Source organism: Acyrthosiphon pisum, chromosome X (assembly GCF_005508785.2).
Source record: "Acyrthosiphon pisum isolate AL4f chromosome X, pea_aphid_22Mar2018_4r6ur, whole genome shotgun sequence".
NCBI lineage: Eukaryota > Metazoa > Arthropoda > Insecta > Hemiptera > Aphididae > Acyrthosiphon > Acyrthosiphon pisum.
Genome location: NC_042493.1, coordinates 89,160,337 through 89,174,437, shown reverse-complemented (window position 1 = coordinate 89,174,437; position 14,101 = coordinate 89,160,337). Strand labels below are relative to the sequence as shown.

General features: G+C 28.7%; 1 protein-coding gene across 1 annotated transcript in view; it reads left to right on the top strand.

Annotated features, from left to right (window-relative positions):
* The window catches only part of LOC100572518 (transcription intermediary factor 1-alpha-like), a 10,422-nt gene extending 1,648 nt beyond the window's left edge, over positions 1-8,774 (top strand). The window contains exons 3-12 of the mRNA XM_003244184.4: positions 1,757-1,905; positions 2,965-3,075; positions 3,219-3,413; positions 3,514-3,635; positions 3,709-3,815; positions 6,720-6,804; positions 6,987-7,137; positions 7,249-7,450; positions 7,811-7,957; positions 8,540-8,774. Coding sequence (XP_003244232.2) covers positions 1,757-1,905; positions 2,965-3,075; positions 3,219-3,413; positions 3,514-3,635; positions 3,709-3,815; positions 6,720-6,804; positions 6,987-7,137; positions 7,249-7,450; positions 7,811-7,957; positions 8,540-8,638 — 1,368 coding nt within the window. The 3' untranslated portion in view covers positions 8,639-8,774. The remainder of the gene's footprint in view (positions 1-1,756; positions 1,906-2,964; positions 3,076-3,218; positions 3,414-3,513; positions 3,636-3,708; positions 3,816-6,719; positions 6,805-6,986; positions 7,138-7,248; positions 7,451-7,810; positions 7,958-8,539) is intronic.
* Positions 8,775-14,101: the final 5,327 nt, after the last annotated feature.

Sequence of the window (14,101 nt, the reverse complement as noted above, 5' to 3'; positions counted from 1 at the left end):
TGTAAGACGGAGACAACACATGCGGGTGCGACGTCCTCTTAATGTAAAATTGTTATGTGGCCCGGCTAAGGTGTAGATTTTTTTTACCAACAATATCATTAAAATAATGTGGAATTTTTTATTCTTAATTAGATACTAAAACTAAATTGTTTGACACATACTAAGAATACAGTTTAAATCAGGGCTTGAAACTGAAAATATTTTTTTTTGATTTCGGTTTTGGTTTCGGTTATCGGTATTTATTTTTTCCAATTCCAATTTCGGTTTCGGTTATCGGTATTGATTTTTTCCGATTTCGGTTTCGGATACCGGTATTGATTTTTTCCGTTTCGGTTTCGGTTATCGGTATTGATTTTTTCCGATTTCGGTTTCGGATACCGGTATTGATTTTTTCCGTTTCGGTTTCGGATACCAGTATTGATTTTTTTCCGATTTCGGTTTCGGATACCGGTATTGATTTTTTCCGATTTCGGTTTCGGATACCGGTATTGATTTTTTTCCGATTTCGATTTCAAAAAAACTGTGTTATAAAATTTTTCGAATTTTTGGTTACAGTATGAACTACTTACATGGAACCTCTTTTTAAATTTTAAATCCTAATCTATAATATATTGAACATTTTATACATTTTTTAGTTTTTATGATGTTGTAATAAATAATCATAACTTATAATGTATTTACAATTTAATATTGATTGCTCTGAATGGTAGAACAATTTTACATAAACACCATGTTTATTATTTACTACCATATTATGCAGTATAAATATTATACTATTCATTCAATTAGGTATATATTTAAATCATTTCTTATGTATAGAGCTTTTTAAATTTTAGATATTAATGTTATAATTTTTCGATTTCCGTTCCGGATATTGGGGTTTTTTTTCGGATTTCGTTTTTAGTTTCAAAAATCGGTATTATTTTTTTTTCAATTTCGTTTTTGGTATCGAATATCGGTAATTACTTATTCCTATTTCGTTTTTGGTTTCGGATATCGGTATTTATTTTTTCGATTTGGTTTTTGGTTTTGAATACCGGTTTTGAATTTTTCCGATTTTCGGTTTTGATTACCGGTATTGGTTTTTTCGATTTTGTTTTCGGTTTCGGTATCGATTTCGGTTTTTGACGGTTTTACCCGGTATTCAAAATCGGTATCGAATATCAGTTTCAAACCCTGGTTTAAATAAATAATAAATAATATATATACATTTTTTATACACCTCCGATAGATTATCAACATTGTCACCGAAGTATAAAGTGGCATAAACTTCTTCGATGTAATAATAATTACAGAACCGACCATTCAATTTTGATAATCGAAAATAATTCCTTTTTTTTCATTAACACATTGATAATGGGTAAAATAAAATAAATATATACAAATATTTCATGTCTTCCCCCCGTAATATACTAACCTCACCATAAGAATCGTAGTTGACTGTTTGAGAAACAATGGCATATATTGCTATAAATAGATAGGTTGCATATACATGTGCATATTATGATACTATGATAGCACTTAGGTTTATGTTATCTTTTTCTAAATACCTAATAAGTTATTACCTTTGTTAAATTTATTTATTTGTTTACTTCTCGCTATTAATGGGTTATATAGAATATAGATGGACCCGGTTATAACTTATATGCTATCTTTTTTAACAATGTTATCCCTAAATTACTCTGTCTATGTGACTATGTATTCAACACCATGCATGTATCTATTACGTATATTCAATTGATTTTTTTTATTTCAGACGCATGCAGATGTTTACTGTACTGAATGTTCAATTTTGCTGTGTCAATTTTGTCATTTACATTCCCATCCTAATCATAACTACAAAGTTCTTAAAAATTTTCGGAAAGAAATTAATTCAAATATGTTACTAGAGAAATTCAAACTTGAGTATGATAAATATTATATGATTAAAAATAAAATAATATATTTTAAGGCATATATTTACCCATCATATCTTATTATTGTTTTTTTTTTATTGTCCGTTATGTAATGTTCAAAATCAATTTAACTATATACATAAAAATACAACATTTTAGAAATACGATTAAGTATTTAGAGGAACATACTTATTTAATAATTAATAATTAAATATTTTTGTAATTAAGGAGATTGGATACCGATGATAAAATATACCTAGTAATGGAGACCAAAAAGTGCAATAACAGTGGGAGGCATTGGGTGGTCGGGTTTTATTTCTGAAGAATGCTCTGAAATTATAGTTTTTTCTACTAATAATCGATCGGGGTATTTTTTCATTCAGTTTTTAAAGGTCAGGATATTTAAAATTAATAACAGTTTTTTTTTTTTTAAAACATTCATGATAGTTTAGATTTTAATGTTAGAAAAAACCCTCGATCGATTACTTATAGACTAATCAAGTAAAGACGATATATTTTCAGAATTAAATTCCGACTGTTTAAAGTCATGCAATTTTGTCTACCTTATAAGTATTCTGCATTATTAATACTTTTGACCAAGAAAAATAAAATAATTTATATCTATGTAATGCAATATTTATATGTAGGTACGTGCACGTGGAGAGCGCTCCGCTATTGATTTTAAACACGCAGTCACTTACACTAATGATTACTTACTATGCACACATATTTTACACAATCCGCATGCACACACGTAGAAAATTGATTGTATTTAACTCCTTAAAAACTGTTGGTATCGAATTCCCTCAATATAATTATAGAAATTTAAAATACGTAAACATTTAAGAATGATATATCATTATATAAGTACTTTTTACTTATGAACTCGCGTAGGTATGTATATTGTTATAAGGTTACATTGTTATAACCAGATGTAACCGATTGGCGAACCGTGAATCATTTTTTGCGGTCTCTGCAAATCTTTCAATAAAATGAATCTTTATAAAATAATGTATTATTATTATTCTAAGTATCTACATTCCAAACTAATAATAATAAATGTTTTCAGATCGAATAACAAGAATCTAGACTTGTCTTTAAAAGAAACAGAAAAGCAAATACGAAATCTGGAAATTAAAAAAACAGCTATCTATGAAGAAATTGATAAAGAAACAGAAATGTAATGTTTAACTTGCCTATCTATTACAAATTATTTAAATATTTCTTTTCAAATTAAATTTATTTAAATTGAACATAGTACCTATATGGCTATAATATACATCAAAGTATTTAAATATTTTTTTTTTTTTTTACATGTTTCAGGTTACATAGAGAAATAAATAGACGCGCATTAGAAATAAAATATTTAGTTGACAATTGTCTTATAGATACAATTGGTGAAACTTATAAGCATAAGCATATACTTAAGAATTTGCAAAACAAAAATAAATATTATATTGAAATAGCAAAATCTGTTTTGAGTCACAATAATCTTTCTGACATTTTAAATGTTTCGAGGTACCTATATGTCGTATTGAAGTTTGAATACATAATATTATATACTATACAGTATATATACAATATACATATTTGACTAATATAATTAAATTTGTTTCAGACTTGTTTTGACTCAGCTAGAAAATGTTAATAATATTGCCATAAATATAACTGAGGTGACATCAAAGTTAGTAGTTGATTTGCAAAATAATTTTTATGAAACTATGGACAATTGCATTTCGAGTAATTATTTTACTTGTTTGTTAATAAAACCAAACTAAAATTAGTAAAAAATAATGCAAAAGTTATTTTCTAGCTATCAAAGAAATTGGAAATATCATTGCTTCGCCAGTTTTCAGTTTATCAAAAACTAACAGCATAAACACATCGAGCAATGTTGGCCAAACTACTGTAAATCTGCAGGTGAGATGTACAAATATGAAAACTGACAATTTGTGATAAACTTGTATTGCCTATTACCTGACCCCAGTGGCGGGGAGTGATTTTTTAGTTGAGGAGACATTGAAAAAAAATTGACATTAATAAGGCGATCTCGATGATTGAGGACTGAGGTAATACGAACGGTGAGAGTGTGAGACGCGTCTCATAGCGTAGAAAGTAAAGCCAACGCACTACATTAAAATTCCCCGTGTATCCGCGTGCCCATAATTGGGACGCAACGTCTCTTTGATATAATACCATATTTGGAAATTGGAATGACCCGCATCGCCAGCTCGTACGCACGGCTGAATCGTACGCATCTAATCTAAGAATTCTATAACTGTAGAATAATAATAATTACTCTATAACTGTAATGAAAAACCGATTTTAACAAATATTTAAACATATGTACATCATATTTATAATATAAATGACTTTCAAATTTGTAAATATTTTATAAAACAAAATTATTTGTTCCATATTCTAATTTCTAAGTGGGGAGACGTTGTCTCGTTATCACCTATAACGCTTCGCTACTGCGGCTGATCCTTCCACGCTCATCGTCAAAATAATTTGGAATTTGGAAATTATTTTTTCATGGCCCATGGGGTTTTGATGATCTGTTATTTAATGGGTAATTCACATATTTTACGTACATGTGAAGTATTAACATATTAACATATAATTAAATATATCATTTATAGATGTGAATGTATACCTAATATATTCTACAAAACCATTTACATATTTGTTTATTTTAAACATTTCAAAAGTAAATATAAAAATAATCGAAACAATACAATCATTAATACACATTACCTATTTAACACAGTACACATACAATAATAATATCATACAATTAATAATAATTAATAAAACTTTATGATTATTTAAATACTGTAGATAGGTAGTCTGTGTTATAACAATAACATAAATGTAACGTATAACTGGATTGCATCAGTGACTTGTATACACTGTATGACGGTTTGTGAGCGAGTGTCTTTACATACATCGAATCATCCATCATTGAAATCATATACTTTTAACCTATATCCGTATAACAATGGAAATTTATGTCATAATAAATACTACCTGAAGGTTTAGTATAGACTTGTATAGATAAGCCATAACCGAATGCTGCTGAAATTTTAGTTGTTGAGATGAGACATTGTTCGATATGACGAAAAAAAATGATCTACATACTGCTTGTTCCTAACTAGTGTTGATTTCCTGAAACATTGTAGCTTCTATAAGTTTATCTCTAATGTTTCCACGAATCGGTCAAACATACTAAGGTTTAAGTGTGTAATTGGTGTAAATTGCATGGGTTTTATACCAAGAGAGTGAAGAACACTAGTAAATTTTCCCTTTCATAGGAGGTTTATTATCGGTTTTGATGATGTCTGATAAACCTAGTTCCATTGCAATTTTCAAAAGTGATGTATTACTGTTTCTGTCCAATAAGTTACTTGTATAATCCATAGGGTATCAAAAATTTGGAATATTCATCTATGACTATCATTGCACGTTTCCCATCAGTATAAGACGCTGCAAAATCTAATGCTAAATTACATCTAAGTCCTAGATTGTATTTTTTGGTTTGGTATGTCTTTGTTATTTAATATTTGATTTTTTACTTGATATAACATAAATTCCCTAGGTATCAGGATTGGCACAAAAGTCTTATCGAAAAAAAAAAACAAAAATCAGGACAAAATACGACAAGTAGTATAATATGGCTCTAAGAAAAACTGAAGAAAATATTTGCAGTTTTCAAGTTAAATATAATCAGAGTTTATTGACTATGTATTGACACTTAGGAATGCATCATGCGTGATATGTCACAATGAAGAACTGAAGAACTTATTTTAATTATCGGGGACCTTATAACTGAAATTATAAAAATATGACAATATGGTAACACTTCTTCAATCTTGGTCTCAATTATTAAGAAAGTTATTAAGAAATCTCCATTTGGGAAAATATCATTAGGTATACCACGATTACAATTGGAAGATCGTATCAAAAAAGATATTGAAGCAGTGGAACCAAGAATACAAAGGAGAAAAGATCCAGAAAACAGGAAAAGATGTCGGAAACTTTGTCTGGAGCAGCCGAAATCTACAACAAAAAAAAAGAAAAACATAAAACTGACGTGTTTTATCTTTTTTTTCTTATGACAGTCCTGGAAAATGCCAGTTTGTATTATTGCGTTTACATGATTGTTTACTGAAGTCTCGGTTCTAGCTATAACCTGTTTCGTTGGTTACCATAACGTGACGTAATTACAGATGAACTTACCAAAAAAACATCCAATACAAAACATGATCCCTAAAGTACTGCTCTATCGCCTTTTGTCGAGCCAATTGTAACATTACGACATTTTACTCAAGTAAAATTAACTTCAGATTTCCGAAAGCGTACTATTAAGAAGAATTCTAGAACCATGTTCAAATTAAATCACGGAAGAATAGAGGATTTGAAAAACGAAATGGTTAAACAGTTGTATTAAATGTCTGATATAGTTAGGGAAACCAAAAAAAAGGAAGACTCCAGTGGAGGTATGGATAAAATAGGTACCTATGTCCTTGTATCTCTGTTGTATCGTCTTGATTATTGCTTGCTTGGTAATAGCTCCATTACTTTAGTTTTACTGTCATTCAGCGTCAAGTTTATGGGTTTTGCTTCGTTAATAAGAGTAGAGGTATTTTGGACAATACTCTCCTTGTCGTTACCATTATATTTAAATCATTCAAAACCTAATGTACTAATAATTAAAATATTGTATAAATTACCTAACAAATTAGGTTCAAAAATCTTTATTAGTAAAATAATTTTATACTAGTTACTCAATTATTATAAATATTTACATTCAATTGTTTCTAGACACAGTCCATACATCCCAAGTCAAAATGTCCATTTCAGTCCGTAGAGGAAGACGAAGTTAATACTAGTGGTTATTTCAATATGGGTAATACAAATATTATTTAAAATTATTGTTATAAACTGTAGTTGTACATCTTTATATGATAAAACTTAAATTTTTAATAGAGAATGTCCAGTTTACATATTAATTGTTTTTTAACATAAGTCATTAATGATTAGTTATTGATGATAGTTCTTAGTTATTATTTACGTTATTTTTGATTTTAGACACTGAAAATGTAGACAGTGAACCATTTAATTACGTAGAATGTTCTTGCTGTCGTCAATTAGCTGAACAATTAGTTAAATGCGTTAATTGTAAAAGGAGCTATCATAATCATTGCCATATGCCTTTGATTCCCGAGAATGTTATTCATGAGTAATTCAAATTTAAATTTATTAATGTGCATATTTGAACTATACCATCATTAGACCTCTCTTATAACATTATTTTTAATAATAATTAAATAATATCTGCCTGTGTTTATAGACGTACTCCATTCTCGTTCTGGAGATGTACAATGTGTGAATATCCGAAAATGTTTTCCAAGATTCTGGAAGATCTGAGATCAACCACTTATAGTGTATCAATTGGTGAACCCGGGCGTAAAATTATTGAGCGTATATTAATGGAACTGTTCTGTCAAAATGTTGATAGTGTTAATTTTAGAGACTGCCCCAATAAGAGAATCGTAAGTTAAATTAATATGCATAAATACTATAGTCTGTCGCACGAAAGAAAAGTACCGTGTCTTGACGAAACCTGGTCATTCTTGCGCATCCCCACCCGTACCACAACTAGTACCACCTCCACAATCGGTCAGCTGCTACGATGATGACGGTAAGGGTAGCGAAAGACATGATTGGTGTATAAACGGCGATGACGTGAACCTATCGTTCTCCGTCGTGATAGCGCGTGGAGCGTGGTCGACGGTCCGGCATCATAGCTCAGTCTAAATGCCTGAAACGGTACCTTTCTTTCGTGAGACAGACTAAAGTTTTGATTTTTAATAATTGATTCTTATAACAAATACATTATTATTTTAATATAGTGTCCATTGTATTACGAAAAGATTTCTAATCCAATAACATTGAATATTATTAAGGATCTTTTAGAATCGAATACATACTATACAACACTAGGTCACATTATCAATGATTTAAAACAAGTATTTTTGAATGCAATGATGTTTTATCATGTAAGTATTTAAAGTTCAGAACACCTTTGATTATATTATAGCCATTCCGCCCGGCGAACTTATTGTTAAATTTGTTACTTAATACCCAGTGTACCCATGGAATGAAATAAGCAATTTCCAATCACATCAAGAGCATTAGAGGAACCACAATTTCAAATTTAAACTTCATGCTTTTTGTCATTTAGTGAAAAATTAAGCAAATGCTTTACAATAGTGGTATTGTATATTGTTTTACTGGATAAATGGCGCCACTGTTGTACCCTGTCGTCTAGAACCTCTTATTTTCACTTTAGGGTTAAATTTCGCAAAACCCATTCTTAATGGACATATTTTCCACGATCCAACATACTCAGATTGTCTACCTAAGTGACCAAATTGCTCATAAATTGATTTTCACCTTAGATGCCCGACTTGCTAGACACTCAACAAGATTTTCGACTTCACACTTTTTACATACAAAAAAAAACACAGAATATGCGACAGCACAATCCAATTAATACGCCATAGGGATATGGGCAAATGGCTTACTACACTATATATATTTTTCAACAAATATATTTATAGAATTTATGTAATTTTCAGCCAAATGATGGATATTATGATTCGGCCTGTAGGCTTTTAACTTCTTTAAATACAATGATCGACAGGTGGATACCAGAACTAAATACTAAAAGAAAATGATGATTCATAAACATGTGAATGAATTTGAATCAAAAACTTCAATGAATGTTTAAAAATCTGGTTTTATTCGTATTTTAATTTTTAAGTTTTGACTACCCATCACATAAAAAAAACTTAAATATTCATATATATCATAGATATTTGGTTTTTTTTTGTAAGAATATAGTAGTGGCTGAATTTATTATTTAAATACAATATAGGTGCTAACCTTTTTTTCATTTCTAATTACCACATGAGGTGGAACAAATTATGCACTACTTCCCCTTCAATACAAGTACCTTTCACTTTTAAGAAGAATATGAATAATATTGATTACACATGGTGTAACAGAAAAATCTAACAAAAATAAAATAAAATTAATGCTAGTTAAACGTATGACAAAAATTGTGAAAATTATATAGATAATAAATAGTTTAAGAAATATACTAATGCCAGGATATTCACACAAATAATATTTTGAAAAAAGTTGTTGTTTTAAATTAATTTACTAATTTAAGAAAAAAAATTATTGATATTTTAAAAAATTATAAAAATAAACTAGTTGACTTCCATAAATGTTTTTACCATCAAAATAATTCTTATTAACAAATTTAGAAATAAGCTATTTCGAAATTTTTCAAAAAAATTTGAATCATTTTTAAATTCATATTTTTAGTTTTAAGGAATAAAAATTAAAACATTTATAAGTATTTTCATTAACTCAATTAACAGCTACTTTTCGTTGTCAAAAGTCTTTCTATTTGCTGATGACATTAAAATTTATTCTAAAATTACTTCCATCTCCGACGGCCGTCAACTCAAGTCAGATCTCGACTGTTTTTGTATCTGGACTCAGCCTCACGCTCAATCTTAACAAGCGCCATACTATGCCATTCCATAGAAATTGAATTCCTATTATCTTCCTTTATACCCTTAATGGCTCCCTCTCGGACATGTTTCTTCTGTCAAAGACCTTGGAATCTACTTGGTTAAACTCTCTCTTTCGAACAGCATATGCATATTACAGTTGGTAGAGACTTAAAAGTTCTGGGTTTTATAAAGTGGAACACTAGCCTTTTCACGTCCCTCACTTGTCTTCGTTCCTTCTATTTCTCTCTTGTCCGCTCTATTTTGGAGTATGGTATAGTTGTATGGCACTCATATTTGGCTAAAGACCAATAATTACTTGGAGTGAGTTGAAAACCAATTCCTGTCCTACGTTGCTTTTCTGCTCAAGATTGATCACCCACCCCATGACTATTCATCATTGACATTAGATCTTCCTTAAATATCCCATCTCTTGCTTCTCACCGTGTAGATGCTGATCTATCATTTATCATTTATCTTCTTAATGACACAGTTGATGCCCCTCTAGTATAAACTTCTCTCTACTATCTCTTTCCGCATTCCCGTGCATTAAATACATTAAATATTATACAATAACATTAAATATTCCAAAAAAATATCATAATGAAAATGTTAGTTATTTTATTTTTAATTCAAAAAGTATTATTTGTTGGGGCTTAACATTACTAACTAAACTAACTTAACATTAATACATATTATATTATTATTTACTACACACAATAAATATTCTTTAATATCTGGATGAATTGTATGCTACCTATAAGCTATTTATACAATGAACCTATTCACACTGTTCTGCGAAATAAAGTTATAATAACCCTATAACAGTTAGTAATAACATAAAATTATGCTAAAGATATAATATGAGATTACCAAACAGGATTAACAATAGATAAATCAATAGTAGACCAAATTGTGTACACAATCAATCAAATAATGGAAAAAATCTATGAATTCGACCAAGATATACACTTACTATTTGTGGATTACAGACAAGTCTACAACTATATCAGAAGTAGTTTTTGAGCGCGTGAAGATTAAATTTTCTAAAATTTCAAACCCAAGAGCTAATTTTTTTTTAATATTCAAATTAAACCTTAGAGTTCTGTTTGAGAACGCCCAGCAGTTATTTCTGGTTTGAATATAATACCTATTACCTATAATTATCTAAGTATGAAATATCTTCATAATATAAATATCTCGTCTATTAATTTTGTTTTTTAAAACTTGGCCATACATAACATTCTAAACACTTATTTCAAACCTCTGATACTAGAAATCACGCTCTCTAACTTGTCCCCTCTCACCGTTCCAACTACTCTCATAAGCATTCTATGAAAGAATGTGTCATCTAAATTCTATTCAAGTTTTTAATTTTTAATATTATTAATTGTATTTCCTTGCTTATACTATAATATACCATACACTGATAATAATACATGATAATTAAATAAACAGGCAAGACAAGATTTATTCAACATGATCCAATAGACCAATTAAAATTGTTTAGATTGTTTAACCACATTTGAAACCCTGTCCTCATTAATCTTTTTACTAGATGCTTACAAAATTAAAATAATATTCTTCTTTAAACATTTTTGTTTATATAATTATAATTTATAGTAATAAAACTAAATATTGTTGTTTTTTCAAAATATTTTGAGAATAAATGGAAATAATTTAATTTAATTTTCAAAAAACAAATAATATAAACATGTTTTTGCAATTACATATCATGTATTTATTTATTTTGTAATTTACATCTGACTGGAAATTTCGACTAGAGAAAAAATACAAATACAAATTTTGAAAAAATAATCGAACAATTAGATTTAAAAATATGAATTAAAATTAAAATATAAATTACAAATTAAAAGTTTAATATTCAATTCAATGGTTTTCTAGGCATAGAATTCTATGAGTAGAATTATTAAGTCTCTATAGACTCAATGAGCAGTTTTGTCGGTAAACAAGTAGTTGGTAACTTCTAGCATTGTAGTATTGTATCGAATATGGAAGGAGCTCAAGGAACAAAGGGCCGGTAATAAAATTATATAAAAGCAGCTAATAAAATAAATCATCGATACAGTCCTTCATATTAATATTTAAAATTTAAATCGGATTATTGGGTAAAGCTCAATAATTCTTCCTCTGCCTATTATAAACTTCTTCCGCATTTACAAGATATAATTAATAATATCCGTAATAAATTGCCTATATAGGTGTTAAAACTCATGATCAAAAGCAGACTTTTACAATCCTCATTTAAATTACTCATATCAATTATTTTTTTCTTTCATATAACTCATCTCAGTGGCGTAACTGCCATAACTTCAATATTTGGGCCACGGATCAAAATTTTCGAAGCACACAAGGCCACAGACCATTTCAATAAAACTCATTGTAAATATGTGTCCGCCTTTGCTATTCGCAAAATACGCATTAACATTAAACACTATCAAGTTTTATTAGAGTTTTGAATTTCCAGTAAGTAATTATTATAAGTACCCCGTATGTTCATACACATAGCTACAGGCTCATAAAATTAAAATTTAATTAAAATATGTTTAGAATCATTTAAATCATTTTAACAATATGTATATTAAAGGGATTGGATACCGACCGTTTTTAAGGAGTTCAATATAGGCAATTTTCTATCTGCGTTCTTGCGGTCCGGGTAAAATATAATGTGTGCGTAGTACCTATAAGTGATCATTAGTGTCAGACCTGAGACCAGTGACTGAATAAAATAAATAGCGTAGTGCTCTCGCACGTGCACTTACATGTCAATAACGCAGCACTTTACACACTAACTACAAATGCGAATTTCAATGAAACACTGAAACTTAGTTTCGTATTTCCAATAATTAACCTTACTGAGTGACGTTATAATATAGTACCTATAATAGGTATATGCACTTGCTACTTATTATTCACATTTAAGAGAAGATGTTTATCTAGGCCTGTATATGAGTCTATTTTCAATATTTTATTTTCAAAGTTCAGGTAATCATCACTAAAACTTGTGATATTTTACTTTTTAGATTTGAATAAATTATTGAGTTTGGTAATATTAAAATATCGAAAATTGACTTTTATACAAGCACAGATTAACTTCTCTTCTACAATATTGATGATAAGTTTTTTTATTCTCAGACCACTCAATATTATAATATATTATTAGAAATACAAAATTCTCGTAGCATTTTTCTATGCCTACTGTTGATACCCCTTGAAAGAAAAACATATTTTGAGCCACGTTCGAGTTTGTTTGAGTGCGACAGCCACCTTGAACCCTCTTGATTGTACTTGTCTATAATTTTAATAAATGCCTATTTTTAAATTTTAATTTGACAATATATTTATAATAATTCAATTTAAATTTGTAGAAATAATAATTGTTCACAAAATTTTAAATTTAAATAAATGTACTTAAATGTTTAGTCATTAGTATAGTACCTAATTAATTTTAAAGGAGAAACCCTCAATACCTTATATTTAAGTATTTGTATATTATGAATGTTTAAGTTATAAATATTTCTAAATGTTTTGGATGTGTATAGAATGAAAACAAAATTAGCATTAGGTACAAATAATACAAGTCAAAAATAATATAGCATCAATTGTGTATTAATATTTGTTTTATTTAAATTTTAAACAACCATGTATTTATGATATTCTTAATCGTATCTTAGGTTTCAGCACCTTTATATTTTCTAATGTTTATAATAATTTTTATGCTGCTTTAAAATAGCACACTATCAGCGATTGAAAAGTAATAAATGTAAAATTAAGAATCAGTAATAATTCATACTTATTAAAGGGCCTCGCTACTATCATAATTTAAGGAGCAACATTTAGGCAATTTCTAATCTTTCTGGCATTTTCTGGTGAATTCAAATTGTTTTCAGAATCATCGGACAACGTTAACTAACTTTAATTTTGTCAATACTTTAGGTCTTTTCAGCTATAATTTACAGTAGCGAGGCCCCTTAACCATTTTATTGTAATTGCCAACATTTGAAATTTAGATAATAAGTATAAATTAAGTATTAGAAGCTTATACCTCTTGTTAAATGATCAGCAAATTAATTTAGTGCATAGTTTTTAAGGAATTTAAATTGTCTCCCAGTAAATAGTAATATTATGTAGATAATTCATCAACTTAATGCTTGTAACACAATTTGGCAGTAACTGTATCATTTTATAATATTTTATTATTTTCAAAATGTAAATGAGGAATGTAACTTCTCTATAAAATGTTATTAATTATTGTTAAGTAAATAATGATTTTAAAATAATTAAGATAACTTTTTATTAAAAATAAATTGATGCTGAATAAAATACTTCCATATGAATTATAAAGAAATTGAGTAACATGATAATTAATCACATATATCCCATAAATGTACCGACTTTGGGATTTAAATGTATGACTTCTATTGGACCACTGATAAAATAAAGTGAAAATAAAATAAATTGTGAACCTGTCACCAAAATATAATATGGGACTCTTGTGCCGTATTTAACCAGGGGCGGATTGGCGAATTTTTTTCGGCCCGGGAAATATGGATCAAACCGGCCCTGCACCGCAAATATGCACCCCCCCCCCCTAAA